The sequence below is a fragment of the Agelaius tricolor genome, unplaced genomic scaffold, assembly GCF_023055355.1.
Source record: "Agelaius tricolor isolate 1412-34295 unplaced genomic scaffold, bAgeTri1.0.p SCAF_6, whole genome shotgun sequence".
In the NCBI taxonomy this organism is placed as follows: domain Eukaryota; kingdom Metazoa; phylum Chordata; class Aves; order Passeriformes; family Icteridae; genus Agelaius; species Agelaius tricolor.
Window position 1 is genome coordinate 22,699,631 of NW_027269266.1, and position 16,278 is coordinate 22,715,908.

The window sequence follows — 16,278 nt, forward strand, 5'->3', positions numbered from 1 at the left end:
AACAAGGGGAAATAGTTTAAAACTGAAAGAGAGTAGTTTTATATTACATGCTCAGAAAAGATTCTTCACCATGAGATTGGTGGGGCACTGGAACAGGTCCAGAGAAGTTGTGGATGCCCCATCTTTGGAAGTGTACAAGACCAGGTTGGCCATGGTCTAATGAAAGATATTCCACAGCAAGTGGATTGGAACAAGATGGTCTTTAAGGTCCCTTCCAACCCAAACCATTCTATGATTCTATGATAAGGGCCCAGTGGTTGGCTGGTAAGTTTTGAAATAGCATGCAGGGAAAATGTTTCCCAGTGTATATATTAAAAAGTTACCATTTTCATAATTTTTTATCTGGATTTTAACGATTTTTTAAAATAATGAGAAATAAATCCAGGTTGACATCACCTGGAAACTCCTCTCTTTTAAAGTCTGCCCTAACAGCAAATCTTGCAGAGGATATTTTTTTGTTATCGTAAGAGTTTCAATTTTAATTGTGCCATAGGCATTACTGGCTTTAATGTGAAATAGTTCCTTTAAACACGTATGATCCAAAGGGAAAAAGAATTCTTAGATCCTTACTTGTTGAAGCTGGTTGATCAAATCAATTCTGGTATGCTAATGGCTCCAAAAGCTTTCATGTTACTTCTGTTACTTCAGCAATAGTTATACTAGTAATGATATTGCACACAAGCAACCATTTGCCATAATTGTATTTTATGGAAAAAGTATTACTGGATTCACACAATAGAATCAAAGTTACTAGGCACTACTTTAAAAAAATACTTCTTTTCTTTCCCCCAAGTTTCTAAGATTATTTTTGCATGCTTAGGTAGAGGAGATAAGCACTGTAGTCTGTCATCACAACAGAAACTGACAGTGCCTGTATGACACAGATACCTTGCAGGAAGATCAGCCTAACAGGCCTTTGTCACTTACCCTAAAATCATTTGGTGTGGCTTGAATAACTGCTGATGCGAGAGGGAGAAGAGATTCCTCTCTTTCCTTCCTCATCTTTCCTTGAAATATGAAGACAATGGATGGCTGAAAGTGAAAAAAATGGCGAAGGACTCCATCGGTTCCAAAGGTCAGGTATGAATCTGAGACTGTTGTGGCAAAGCTGTCGGTCCTAGAGAACTTCAGGCATCTTTTCAGCCATCCACCATGCTGAAAAATCCATAACTGTATGGCTGGAGGGATGGCTGAAAAGAGACTGACATGGGAAAAAAATCATATCAATGAATTATTCTTCTGCATCTCTTCTTTTCTATCCATATGCAGCAATCCTGAAATGGCTGGAGCATACCAAGAATTCATCTCTTTGGAAGCCTGAGGAGTTTCATACCATCTCAACTGATTTTTTCTGTTGCTGAGCTTCTGGCTCCACATCTCCTTCAGCCACTTGCGTTATGGGAGACATGGTGATTGAAAATCCATATCTTTGCAGGGTTTTCTCCTCTTTGGGTGGGAGCTTGTCCTCCCTGTGTGAAACTTCATGGGTAGGATACATGGGAATAGTGGCTTATTTTGATTTCGTCAGGATATACGTGCCTGCATCCTTGCACCTTCCACGTATTTCTTTAATAGAAAAGGGCTATTATTTATTGAAAATGTGCATAAAATAGGTTTACACACATGCAATTAGAACAGGTGTGTCTCAGAAGCCTCTAATTACTATTATAATCAGTCAATAACTATTCTGCTGATGCATCAGAGTCAAAACAAAGAAAAACTGGCTACAGAGTAAATGACTGATTTCAAGGAACAAGTTGGAAAAAAACCACAGTTCACTGAAAGTGATATCAGCAAATACTTGGACTTGAGCCACAGTGCTTTGGGTCTACAATAATATTGATAATGTATTTATTATTTTAACTTGTTTGAAGCTCACAGAGCTACTTTAGGTTTATGCTGGTATAAACTTTCAAGTAGTTACCTCCACTAAAATCCTTCTTGGTCTGAATTGATACCATTCACATGAAAGATAACCTGAAAGAATACTCATGTACCTTTTACACCATATACTTTCATTACAATGTTTCAATCACATCATTTGTTGCGCTACCATTTTGTGGTCAGACATACTTCGTTGGATCACCTTTTTCTAATGTTGTGGATTTTCCTATCCAAACTGCAGGCTTTTCCATTTCGTCGGCACTCTTGATAGCGAGGAACTGTCCTGTCCGCAGAAGCAGCTCCAGGCAGGCTGTCCAGCCTGGCACAGGAATGCCGCTTTCGGTGTGCGTGGCACAGGAATGCCGCTTTCGGTGCTGGCAGTGCCCCTGAGACACAGCGCCTGTGGGGTCTCCGCTCAGGTGCACATCCATGACCCATCCTTCCCATTCTTTGTGTACCCGTGCCCCCGACGGCAGCTGATAAACAGGGGCTGGATACGCCCCGGCACCTCCCCAAGACAGGCTGTGGGCGAGGGGACCCTCTCGGCGGCGGGGCGGTCAGGAGGCGGTGCCGAGCCGCTGCTGGAGCCCTCCCGGAGGCTGTCGCGGCTCGTCCCGGCTGCTGTGGCCGCTCGCCGCTGTGCCTGGGCAGGATCCGCCTGTTCCGCGACCCGCGGCTGGGGGAGGGAAGGGGGCCGAGGACGGGCGCCCGCCTCGCCTTTTCCGCCCCGGAGAGGAGCCCCCCAGCCTGAGGCGGGGCTCCTGTTTGCCTTCGCCGTCCCTTCTGCCCGGGACTCCCTTCGGCGAGCGGAGGAGGCCTGGGAGGGGGCGGCTGCCCGCCCTGGAGGAGCCCTGGGCGGGGAGGGGCTGGCCCCGGCTGCCGCTTGGCCTGGCCGGGGGCACCACGTCAGCTCCCGGCAGCCGCGGGGGCCGCGATGCGCGACCCCAAGTGACTGCAGGCCCCAGCCCGGTGCCGGGGCAGAGGAACGATGGGGCGGCCGGCCCTCGGGGGCGCAGCGCGGGCAGCTCCTCTCACGCCCACCTCGGCCCCCTCCCCCGCGAAGGGAGCAGCGGTCTGCCGAGCAGACGTGGCAAACAAGCCCGCCAGCTTTCCCTCAGCTGGGTGGGCGGGTGGCCGTCGCGAAGGAGAGCTGCCGGGAGTGCCCATCCTCCTCCCTGCGCCCGGGGAGTCCCTCTCAGCCGGCCGGCAGGCTGCGGGCACGCCGGGCTCCCCTCGCACACACACACTGCCCGAGCGGCCGCGCAGCCGGGAGGGGAGACGGGCAGGGCTCTGCCCGCGCCCGGGACGGAGATGCTTCCCCGGGGAGAGCAAACAGCCGGGACGCGAACGGGCTCCGCCGCGGCACCCGCTGTCCGCGGGGAAACGCCAGGGGCGCGGGACCGGAGTGACCATGCTAGAGGGGTCATGCTAGAGGGTCTGGGGATGGGGAGAGCGTCGCCTTTTGCCTTTGGTTGCAGTGGGACTGCGGAGAGGGGTTGGTTGAGTTGGGATCCAGCCTCCTCCCGGCTCCCCGGCCGCTTCCCTGCGGGGCGGGAGGTGCCGCAGGCCCTGGACAGCTCCCGCTTTGAACGCCGTCGGGGCGCTGCCAGCCGGCTGCCCGGCGAGGCTCCGGCCGCACTCCCAGAAAAGCGGGGCGAGAGGGGCGTGGGACGGCTGAGGGGAATAAAAAAAAAAAAAAAAAAGAAAGAAAAGGGAAAAAAAAAAAAAGAGACGACGAGTCAGATTTTCCTTCCGAAAGCCTCAGTGTCCACGTCCTCAAAGCATGGAACCAATTTAGCGTCGCCGCCCCCCCGGCGCTGCCAAGGCTGCTGTGGAGGGCTGGAGACACGGGGCACGTGATGGCCTGGGCGGCGCCGGGACCCTCCTGCGGTATAAGTAGGGCGGACCGGGGCTGGGTTAATTTAGCGTCCCTGGCAGCAGGTTTCTGCTAAGGTTGGAGTTACTCCTCGAGACTGTATGCCTGCGTCCCACAGGCGATAGCTAACCAACCGACTCGGCACCACAAGGAGTCTGCATGTCTTGCAACTAGACATGCTCAGCTTTGTGGATACACGGATTTGGTTGCTGCTCGCAGTAACTTCATACCTAGCAACAGGCCAACGTAAGTGCTTTCCGCTTGTTTGTGGCAGGGGTGGTGGCAGGGGTGGCTGTCCGGCTCTGCGCTCTGTGCTTTGTCCCGACGCCCACCCCACGCACGGCAGTCTGCGGGGAGTTGCTGCCTCCCAAACGATAGAGACCAGCTCAAAACTGCCACCTCCGTCCCAGATCAGACTCTAGATTCTTTCTTTCCCCTAGAAAAAGATGGCAAATGGCCAACGAGATCCCCCTCTACGGGGGAAAAAAAGGGAAAAAAAAAAAAAAGACAATAAAAGGGACCACCTCCTCCCCAGACGGGCTTGTACCTAGAGGAGGACACAAAGCCTCACCTCCGCCGCAGATGCTGCGAGGAGATACAGATGCAGGCTGGGAGGAGAGTGCTTGCGGCGAGCGGAAGCACCCAGGCTGCACTTTAGTGAGACTTGAGGCGCGCTTTCCGAAGCGGGGAGCGGGGGAGCGGCTGCTCATCTCTCCGTCCCTCCGTCCCTCCGTTCCTCCATCCCTCCGTCCATCCGTCGCTCCCCTCCCTCCGCGCGCGGGGCGCCCCCTGCGGGCCGCTCGGGGCAGCTGCCGCGGCCCCGGGGGCTCCGGGGAGGGAGCGCCGTGAGGGGCAGCGGGAGGGCGGCAGGGAAGGAACAGGGCTCCGCTCCAGAAGGGAGCGCGGCTCCCCGGGGGGGCAGGGCAGCTCTCCGCCTCTGGGTGGATGAGGATGTGGTGCCCCTCACACACACACACGCACACACAAACGCGCACTCACACACTCCCCGCACACTGAGATGGGAGGGAAACGCACCCCACCACTCGCGCGGGAGCGAAGCGGAGCCTTCCTGCAGGGCAGCGCCCTGTGAAGGGCCCCCCGAGCCCCTGGCCCCCTGGTTTGACCCGGGGTTTGGCCGCATTCCAGGGCGGAGGAGGGAGAGAGCAGCCGTGCGCTGCCCGCTCCTGGCGCTGGGAGCCCCCGGGATGGTGCCCCCCGGGATGGTGTCACCCGGGATGGTGTCCTCCGGGATGATGCCTCCCCGGGATGATGCCTCCCCGGGATGGTGTCCTCCGGGATGATGCCTCCCCGGGATGGTGTCCTCCGGGATGGTGTCCTCCGGGATGATGCCTCCCCGGGATGGTGTCCCCCGGGTCGCCCTCGCCGGGGCAGGGGGCAGCGGCGGGGCCGTTCTGGACGGGCATTCTGAGGACATTCCCCCAACCCCGGTGACGGGAGGCAGCTGCGCCTTCGCAAAGGAGACGGAGCGCTTCTTCTGGGGGGTTCTTGTGGGGGTCCCCGAACCGATCACCCCGCGCTTCCCGCAGGGAGTTTGGGCAGGCGCCGTTGTCGCCGTCACCTGCGGGCAGTACTGGCTTTAGTTCTGTGTTGAGTTAGCACAGGCTGGCTGTGTGTACTGCCGCGGAATTCCAGTGCTTTCAGCATTTCAGCACTGTTACCTTTTTCTGGAGTGCACGAATCATCCGAATTTGGTGTGGTCATGCACTGCCAAAGTGACACGTTGTGGAAAAACATCCAACAACCTGTTAGTTAGTGGTGATGTTAAATTGTAGGCATTCAAGTGTGATGTGAGACTCTATTTTAGTATGGCGAGTTTAGGTCAAAATAGATTTTTAATTCCTTGAAATTAAGAAACTCAGAAAATTTGTTTCTCCAGCTAATGAAAAAAGTGCATATTCACACTTAGCAGTGCATAACATACAGAGATAGTTATTTGCAATTTGGAGTTTAATAGCTTCAAACTGTTCCCTGTTACACAGTTTTACAGGAAAATGTGGAAATGGATGTTTGGCTAGAACCTTTCCCCATAAAAAGTGGGATTGAGCCATTTATCTGAAAATTTCAGATTACTCCTACAATTTAGCATCTTCACATGTTCCAGTCTGCCTGGGTTTATTAATCTCTTGCATGAACACATATGTGGAAATACACAGGGGGGCTTCCAATGGAGGTATGTTGAAACATATTTAGAGCAGGTTTATAGTTGATACCTGCCTTTTTTCTGTATCAGCCATATTAGTTGTTTTGATTTAATTAGCAAGTCCATTTTGCATTTGAAATACATGGCAATTTCACCCTTGGGTTATTCCAGTATAAGATAATCATCTTAATAGGAAGAAATTACATTAGGAAAATGTTTATTGCATTAAGGAAATCAACAAAATTGCATTTCAAAATAAAAGCAGCAAATTTAATTTTGAATTGAAAGCAAGTTTAAAATTTAAAACTTGTAATATATTTGAATCCCTGCTCTAATTTTTTTTTTTTTTCTTTCCCTTCTCTTTGCAGATGTGAATCAGGTCAGTATAAATTTTTTATCTAATATATAACACTCCAATTAACAGGCTAGGCTTCTCTTCTTGTGGCAGTATTATTTTCTTACATTCGTTCCCAAGATGGTAATGGAAAAGTGGTGATTAAATCCTGAAGGCGCTGCCTGGAAAGGTACCCACCCCAATTTCACAAGTGGGATGGGCTTTTTAAGAGACTGCCTTCATAGGTGTGGAGACCATGAGGAGAAAGTAACGGAGCAGTGCTCTTTGGACACTGTACCTGGCAGTTTGGATTGGAGATTACTCTACTTTAAAGCCAGTTTTACGGTCTAAATTTTATTGCACAGTAGGATTATGAAAGAACTCAGGTGTGACTCTTTTTTTAAATTCTAATAATTTAGGCTGTAATAGCTATAAGATTGTCAGTCTTCAACACAACAATTTAATATAGTTACATGCATCTTTGCTGTACATAACCTCCTAGCCTTCAAAGTAATTTTAAATTACAGGGTATAGTTAAATATACTGGATTGAGAAAAAGTATAATTATGTAAGAAAATGAGTCTAAGTTTATGCATTATTTTTGTTCAAATACTGGCAGAAATTGTAACTTCTTTTTTTAATTCTCTTCCTTATTTTTTTCCAGGCACCTGCAGGGCGCAAGGTAAGCATTTTTCTTTTTCTTGTGTGGAAATAAAGATGATATCAGGTAGTCTTCAGCAGATTAATATTTTGTTGAATATTGGATGAAAGGAAAATTGGCTACTCTGCTTATTTGCAGTGTTCTCTGAAAATAGCAGTAGTGCTGAGATGAATAGGTAGGAAAAAAGGGGGAAATTATCAATGCAGCATTTTAACACCAGGGTAAATTCAAGTATTGAATCAAAGGTGCTTCACCTGTGAGCAGAACTAAGCCTACCAAGACCTAAATGACATCAAAGTGTCATTCTTATTTAAACAGAGTTCCTTTGTAAAGATTTACGTGGATTGAATGGTATAGCAATATCCATAAAAAGCTAAATTGATTCGATATTATTTCTAAAAGTCACTACTGTTCAATTAGAACTAGTTATTCAGTAGAAACAAACCCCAATTTTGCAAGCATTTCTGCGGTCTGTGCAGTGACACTTCTAATTCACACAGCAGTGGCAGTGGCTAATCTATTTCCAGTAGATTATTGTGGACAAAAATACACTGTCTGTGGAAAATAGCTGTTGGACCTGAATTTACAGCCCTCTTTTCCTTTTTAATGTACAATAATTTTTCTTAATGTATCTGTTTCCCTGTATTGTCCTGGAAAATTTCCACAGTAACTCATTGAGTGTTATTTTCTTCCGGCAGGGCCCTAGAGGAGACAAAGGGCCACAGGGAGAAAGGGTAAGGAATTAGATTGACATTTACTTGTGATCTTTGAATGGTAGTTGTTGGAAGACCAGTAGAAAAAAACTAAGCATTCTGTGAGATCAAATCATTGTACCTGTAGAAGCTTGCACGTGCAATTTAATTTAAAAAAGAAACCAAGTTACATATGTACCAAATCCAGCCTAATTATGGTCATTGTGCCTGAGCAGATATGGTTGAGATCATAGGGCAGCCTAGCTCTTCAAGTGATGATTTGAAAAATGTTTTTCCAGCTGTTCACAGTGGAAATAGCACATAGAAATGCAGAGGGAAAAGTTGACATGTAATCTTTGAATAATATGGCATATGGGTAAGATCTCTGCATAAAACCTGAATAGATTAAGCCAGTTTTGAAGATAATCCATTACTTGTGCCTCCAATGATGTTTTGGAAAAGCTCTTTTCTTGGTAGCTAACCATTTGTTATCTACCTTCTGCTAGTAAAAGAGGACATTATACCGTAAAAGTAACCATTAATAAGGACACTTGAATAATTAAATTGTAATGTTCATTTATATTGCTCATATCTGCTTTTCTGGTTTGCTTCTGCATCATTGCTGCTTTTTGTAAAGTGGTGTTCTGAACTTCACATACTTATCTGGTTTGTGTGTAGTTATATGTATTTTTTTTCTATCATCTGAAAATGAAAATGCCATAGTACTGATGAGGGAGCTCTTGAAGATTTCTGAGATCATAGTGTGTTGACAAATGTAGTGGAAACTATTAGGAAGACTATATCAGTGTGATCAGCTGGATATTTGCTTTAGGCTGCCACTAACTAAATTTGTTTAATGAAAGGAGATGTTTTCTTTGTTCTGAAGGCAACAAGCCTTATTCTGCTCCTTTAGAAATCTATTTATTATTGATTTTATTAAGTACTGAACTGGGTTCAAAAAACTCAGCAAATTAAATACCTCACATCAATTGCCATGATGCCAAAACTTACCAGCTTTGTGTACTGAGGATGAAAGAATGTAAGAACAAATGTTACTGGACTGAACACTGGTAATTTTAACCTGTTGTAAAAGAAGTTCTGACAGTGGTAGCAGATGGATGGTATAAAAAATCTGTAGAAGAGTACTGCTAAACTTTAATTTGATTTGCAATTATACCAGTAAATTGTCTATACTGATGAGAAAACTGGCTTTGGACTTACTCTGGATCCTTGTTAACTCATATCAGTAGAGCTGACCTTTCTAATCCTCAGCTGGTCAAACTTTAGGCTCTCACTGACAGTGTCTGCCAGGCTGTGTGGGTCCACATGGGTCACTTGGGGTTCTAGGTCCAAAGTTTGTCACCTAAGATGGAACTTCCCAATTTGGATGTTATGCTTTGGTAGTGTAAATCCAATATTGCCACTGTAAATCTTTCAAATACAAAGCTCTGGTACGTATCCGATACAAGGTGTAGCAAGGTAACACAAAATCAGACTATATATATTTTCTCAAGTTAAGCATTTATTTAAACTATTTATTGAAATGTATAGCACTGCTGTAGGTGTGTTGTGAGTGCCTGGTTGTTAGTGAAGTTACCACATCAGAGATTTCTTCAGCCACTTCCAATTTTCACCGTATAATTCTCTTTTTAACTCTAGGGTCCGCCAGGTCCACCAGGCAGGGATGGTGAAGATGGTCTGCCAGGTCCTCCAGGGCCCCCTGGTCCTCCAGGTCTTGGCGGAGTAAGGCATCCAAACTTTCTATTACCAGAACTCCTAAGCTGTGCTTTGTAACCAAGATGGAATTTATATCTGCTGGAAAGCACTGTTGTTGAATTAAAGAGTGGAAGAAACATTCTCTTGCGAGCCATAAGAAATTGATGGCCCAGTTCCAATGAAACCCTCCTTGGAGTGTATATATTCTATGGAAAATTTGGATTCTGTATTCAACAGGGACTTAGGAAGAAGAGCAAATCAACCCTGTTATTTAGCATTAAACTTACACAGCAATAATGTCTATGGGTTAAGCATCAACTAAATGAAACCAGTGCTGTTAAGTAGAGGGGGAAAAGAAGCCTTTGGGGTTGGATTCAAGAGACAGCAAAGAAGACGACTCCTTAAGCTAAAAATCAATTAAAAGTGCTATAGAATTTTAGAGTATTTCCCTTTAGAAAGTTTTCTTTTTATCTGTATTCATACTGCAGACCTGTAAATGGGCTGTGCGTACACACTTTGTGCACTGGTCCATCATGTACTCTCTGCAGAATGCTGAATTTAACTCTTTGCTTGACATTAGCTACATAGGGAGCATGAAGACATAGGCAGTGTTGTACTGATCAAGTTTAGTAAGTCCTTTTGCATGGAAGAATACTCTTTTTTATTTCAATACTTTATTTTGCTAGTTGCAAATATCAAACTGCTTTCATTGTTTTGTTTTGTTTTTTTTAATTTAATATGTTAAAGAAACAAGCAAGAAAAGGGGATTTGATTGTGTTGTGGAGAATCTTTTTCTATTTTGATAAAATACCAAAAATCCATTGCAGTGTTTCTGAGGCTTCATGCTCCTCAGATATTTCTGAAACTCAAGGGCCCACCTCATGCAATAGCTACTCAGGGGTGGTACATTAATTTTACTTATGCATATTTTTTCACTGCTTTGCTTAACTTCCCTCATTGGAAATTAGGCAAAATAATTTGAGAGTTTCAAGAACGTTTTCAATTTTAAATGAACACTGAATTTATATTCCTAATTTGCAGTTCACACTGTTGAATGCCTCTCTATCACTTGTGCAGAGAAAATTAGTTTTGAAAGGGCCTTCCCAGTAAAATTGAGTTTTTTTGGAAACAAGTGAATGGAAATGTATTTATAATAAGGCTGTATTTACTGAGTTATATGTATGCTGCTTTAACCAACCTCATCGCAAAAACAACAAATCAGATCATATTTAGATATAGAATGTTGATTATAAATAGTTTTTAAAGTAAAATTTTTAATATTTTGATTTCAACCTTTTTATTATCTACAGAACTTCGCTGCCCAATATGATCCATCTAAAGCAGCAGATTTTGGCCCAGGACCTATGGTAGGTGTATGACATAGCACTTGATAACTCACATGAATAATGTGTTTGGGACTTCCCTTTAATTCAGCTGCATTAATGAAAAACATAGTGTTAAAATTAGTGGTTTTATCATAGATTGACTCAGACTGGAAACTGATCCTTTAATATAGGATGATGATAAGTGTTTTAAATAGTCTGAGGACTTGAAATATGGTCTTAGATCTGTATATTTAGTTTGAATATAGAACTTCTGGGTCTTGTGCTTTAACTCTGTTTGTTGACCACACTTTTATGAGTCAATGAATCTCATAATCTGGTGTTAGATAACACATGTCCTTTGAGGTAGTACTACTTTACCCATACTGAGACAGAAGATTGTGTTTTAACTGTAAAGCTGCTCTCTAAAGCAGGCACAGGCCTAAAAAGTAACTCAGCATCTTGGCTCCAGTTGGTGATGATTTTTCCTCCATGGCTGTAAACTCTTTTGATACCCTTGGATTGCACAGGTTTTTTAGGAAATTGGTCACCATATTTGGTTCTCAACATCTGAATGTTAGTACTTGGTACTGTAAGGCTGCTCTGAGGAGGATTCTTTATAGCTCACTGTATACTATATACAAATGGAATTTAAGGGGTCTATTGCACTCCATATGAATTTCTAACCCTTCCTTATGTTAGCAAATATTTTCAGTATACATAGGTAGCAGAATATGGGTTAAATTCACCACACACTCAGATGTCACAGACAGTGCATCTGATGGATGAGCAGCAGGCAGAAGGATGACCAGGATTATTCTGGGTCAAGTGCTTGCTTCTACTTCCAAAAACACTCTAATAATAAATGGACTTTGGAAAATACTTTGGCATCCATTTAGTTAAGAAATATAGAAAATAGGAGTACCTTTAATCAAGTTCTGCCCTCAGTGTCTGAGGATTAATCAGAAAACATAGATGAGGATTTATCTGAGGTGTCACCATTTCTATATTCCAATTTTTGAGTCGGTTAGGTTCATTTGATAGAAATAGCAGTAGAATCTACCTATTGTGAGGAAGTTCTAAGTTTCACATATTTATTTCATAAATAATATGTAAAATTCAGGAAGGAAAAGTAGTTACAGAATCTAATTTGAGAAGAAATTCACAGGGTTTATGCAGCACATATCATTCAGACTGTCTAAGAACCATTATTTTTCCTAGAATTACTGCATATTTTTGTATCCACAACATGGCTTTAACTTCCATGAGTAAATGCCTGTAATTAATGTGCATTTATTCCTCTTAATAAAAGGTTTTCAGTCTTATGGAAAAACTACATAAACCACTGAAAAGTTGGCATATAATTTTAATGTTGTAATGAGAAAATCTAAAATATTTTCTGAGAAAGATTTAAAACCAATTTAAAACATAATTATTTCTGTTGCAATGTCTCCTAAATAATTTGTTTGGACTATAGAAGTCCAAGTTAAAATTTCAATTTGCAAATTGTTTTCTTGCTTAATAAATCTTAAGATAACTGTTAAGAGAGTGCACCAATCTATGGAAATTTCCTTTTTAGAAGTGATTTATCTCACCCTGTGTTTTCAAGATGTATGTAAATTGTAAATAATGTCAAGGAGAGTGTATTAGTGACTTCTTTTGCAAGTGATATGAAAAGAATTTAATCAACACCAGAAAACAATGAAATACGTAAATAGAAGTAGATAATTATTGGAAATAAATGTATACACAATATGTATAAGGGCCTTTCATGATGTGTTACGACCCTCATCTTTAAACATTTCTGCACAGGAAGGGTAGAGGGAAGAATTCAAAAAAGAATGAACCAGTTCACTTTCTAACAAGCCAGAATAGATTAAAAAGAAGAATCATGACATTCACAGCCATAATGGTACATTTCTAATCATCCCACTGGATTCTGTGCTGGTTTGTTGCCATTAGATGTTTGCACTTGGACTGCCTTTGCAAATTCATGCAGACCTCTTAACTTCCTCTAATTTCATCTGAACATTGCACAATGGAAACTATGATGCTAACCACGTTTTAGGAATGCTGGGAATTTGCATTATAGATGAGTTTATATAATTGATGTTTTGAAGAAGATCTTGTGTTTTTCCTTCCCTAGGGTTTAATGGGACCCAGAGGCCCACCTGGAGCATCTGGACCCCCTGTGAGTACAGTCTTCTCTCTCCTACTGACATTGACATACCTGTAAAATTAAAAATTATCTTGTTTGGAAACCAATAATATCTCCCTCATTTTCTAGGGCCCTCCTGGTTTCCAAGGTCTTCCTGGTGAGCCTGGTGAACCTGGTCAAACAGTAAGTACAGATCACACACAGACACTGCTAGCATTAGGAATAGCACCCCAAAGTAGGCTTGTAATCCTTAGGCCCATTTCTCCTACCCATATGCACTTCTCTGGATGTTTGGATACTCCTACTTGATCCTGTTATAGAAACAGAGCTGGACTCAGATTCAGGCTCTCTCCACTTTAAGTCATAAAGTGCAAAGTCAATTAGGCTCCAACTATGGCCCAAAAGAAGTCAGAAAACAATGGGAAGATGTATATGAAGACTGATGCTTCAAGTAAGTCTCAATCTGTTTTTGACAGGGTCCCCAGGGTCCTCGTGGTCCCCCTGGTCCTCCAGGAAAGGCTGGTGAAGACGTAAGTGGTTATTAAATGTTTCTCATCTCTTTTGTGGTGGTGATTCAACCCTAACAACCAGATAATTGTTAAGCTAAGCATTCTATTGGCCATATTTTTTACGTTGTTACATAAATAAACCCCTGAAATAATTATTTTATGGTACAAGAGATGCAGTATGCTGGAAATGTACAGAAAATTGGATAACTTCCAAATACATTATTTAACTCCACTACCACTCCAAATACATTATTTAACTTCCTGAATACAGGGAGAAGAAAACTTAAAAGTTAATAATCTCATTGTATTTATGGAAAAAGAGAAGCCTTGCCAATGTACTTTCTTTTTCCTTAGTGGTTTGTGTTGCTGTTTTATAAGAGCTTTCCTTCTTAGTGCATCTTTATTGCATTTTTTAGGGTCACCCTGGCAAACCTGGAAGACCTGGTGAGAGGGGTGTTGCTGGCCCTCAGGTGTGTAATGATCCACTGGATACAATACAAACCAGTTTACTAATCCCTGAAACCTAACAACCTCTCTGAATTTAACCACATTAACAGTCTAGTAATATTCCTTCTATGGATTAATCCAATTTCAGCTCTTACCTGCAGGGGTATCATACAGTTATGTTTTCATTTTGTTCCCCTACCCCATTCCCACTAAAGCTAGTAATGAGTAATGGAAGTGGCATAACAGTAACAGAAGTGTGAGGAATTACACAGGAACAGGTAAACAGGCACCTTGGCATAGAAAGTTAAAAAAGCTGTGTTGCCACATGGAAATGCATGAAATTTCTGAGACTGAGAATGGGAAAAATCAGGTTGATTATTGTTAGTCTTGAAACAAGTCTGGTCCTGAGAGGTTAGGATCTGGATTCTATTCCTTACCTGAATGATAATGACCAAATCTATTTGTTAATTTTATTGGAAGACTTAGTCATCATCTTTCCTTTTAACTGCACTGTATAATATGAGAGACAATCATTCATGTACTCTGTGTTTTTAGGGTGCTCGTGGATTCCCTGGAACTCCTGGTCTGCCTGGCTTTAAGGGAATTAGGGTAAGTACATATATAATTTTCCTGAATTTTTAAGACTAACATCACTGCAGCATACTGAAAACCCCTGGAAATCCTCTGAAAGTGAAGAGTGCATGAACCTCTTCAAAGCTGTTATTATCACCTGATATAAAAGACTAATTATTTCTGAAAAATCAGAAGATCATATTAGGAAATAATTTTGTGTGGGAGGAAGGTTTTGTGTTATAAGACTAAGAATTTGCATAAAGCCATTTGAGAGAAAACATGTATCAATATTTATATTTCTATTCAATATAGGGACACAATGGTCTGGATGGTCAAAAGGGACAACCTGGTACTCCTGGCACTAAGGTAAAGACAAAATCTAAAAATATAGGATGCATTTGTAGCTCTTCCTAGCATCCATCCAGTCAGTCTTCCATGTTGCTATTAAATATTACCCAGCTGAAGTAATCTAGTAGTCAGTGGATCCATGTAGAACAAATGCATGCGCCTTGTCATGAGAAAACATTCCTGGGGCCTTAGCCTTGAGCCCTCAATCAAGTTCTAAGCAAGTTAGTGCTTTCAGTGAAAAAAGGCTGTAGAATTGGGCTCTTAATGATTGGCTATTCAGCAGCACTGCAGACTGATTTTGCTATCTCTGCCCTTCTCTGGATTGTATTCTACATTTGGGTAGGTTTTTTTAAAGCATGCTAAAATGAACATCTTAAGTTTTCTACAAAACTCTACTCTGAGACACGTGGTCAGTGTAAGCCTTCCTGCTAAAAATTTGGATATATGCAATGCTTTTCTGAATTAAGGCTATTTGATCCTCCGTCTTTTTTCTTTTTATCATCTTCATATTAGAGCATATTTGAACACTAGCCTTAAAAAAAACTTAATAATATATTCTGAAATAAAGTCTAGAAACATCTATAGTAAACTTTTTGTCTTTGAGTTTTTTCTTCTCCCATTCCACCTCAGTGCCTAATATCAGTGTTCTTGAAAAATTCTCTGTTGCATCATTGTGTTATAGGAAATTCTGACTGATTCACAGGGAATTTGTGTTCACAGACTTCTAATATAACAGTGAAAAACTCAAATACTAATTCTCCATCTTGCTTGTTTCTAAGAGCTTAGCACTACTTGGTTAAAGGGTTTTTAGTTGTAACATAACAATCTTCAATATCACTGCAAGTTGTTAACCTTCAGAAAAAGTTTAGGTGACAAAGTCTGTCCAGTCATTGGAGATTTAAAGCAGATAAAGCACATAAGTAAAGGATAGAGCAGTTACTAGTAAAAGTGCTAGAAAACACCAGCATGTTAAATCAAGGTTGTTCATTATATAACCGTGCTGAAAGCAGCAATGAAGGCAGAAACTTGCTCTCTTGGCAGCATTTAAGACTACGTGCATTAAGGTATATTCAGGATACAAGCACTTGTATCCTGAATATACCTGAGTGACAAATCTTGTCACTGTAGACCAGCCTGGACCTGTTGAGAAGGCTGTTGAGAATACAGTACTGAAGGGAGAGAAGCCAGGTACTAATGTCTATTACTCAAATACTCAGTATTATTGGTCTTCAGTTAAAAATACCTGAGAAAGATCCTTATTTTAAGCCATTTGCGAGAATTTTGTCAACTTACACTAAGGCAAGAGAAAGTATCATTCTGCTTCTGCTCTAGCTAAAAAACAGCTGCTGATTGATCTGGATTTGTAGTTGACTATCCAGATCCAATCTCTTAAATGTGTACTACCGAGTAAATGTCAGCATAAAAAAAGGGGCTGAAGAAAGCTGAGCAAGTGGCACAGTTTTCTCTGGCCCTTCTCTTCTAAAAGGATTCCATCTGGCTGTGTTCCAGTATATGCAGGGACAATTGCAGTCTCTGCACCCTCAGGACTTGATGTGCTATTATTGTATAGTGTGATGCAGAATGTGTTATAAAATGC

General features: G+C 42.6%; 1 protein-coding gene across 1 annotated transcript in view; it reads left to right on the forward strand.

The window, feature by feature from the left end:
- Window positions 1-3,805: 3,805 nt before the first annotated feature.
- The window catches only part of COL1A2 (collagen type I alpha 2 chain), a 37,885-nt gene continuing 25,412 nt past the window's right edge, over window positions 3,806-16,278 (forward strand). The window contains exons 1-12 of the mRNA XM_071429017.1: window positions 3,806-4,006; window positions 6,290-6,300; window positions 6,920-6,937; window positions 7,615-7,650; window positions 9,268-9,351; window positions 10,635-10,691; window positions 12,793-12,837; window positions 12,934-12,987; window positions 13,281-13,334; window positions 13,730-13,783; window positions 14,316-14,369; window positions 14,646-14,699. Of these exons, the coding sequence (XP_071285118.1) occupies window positions 3,937-4,006; window positions 6,290-6,300; window positions 6,920-6,937; window positions 7,615-7,650; window positions 9,268-9,351; window positions 10,635-10,691; window positions 12,793-12,837; window positions 12,934-12,987; window positions 13,281-13,334; window positions 13,730-13,783; window positions 14,316-14,369; window positions 14,646-14,699 (591 nt within the window). The 5' untranslated portion in view covers window positions 3,806-3,936. The remainder of the gene's footprint in view (window positions 4,007-6,289; window positions 6,301-6,919; window positions 6,938-7,614; window positions 7,651-9,267; window positions 9,352-10,634; window positions 10,692-12,792; window positions 12,838-12,933; window positions 12,988-13,280; window positions 13,335-13,729; window positions 13,784-14,315; window positions 14,370-14,645; window positions 14,700-16,278) is intronic.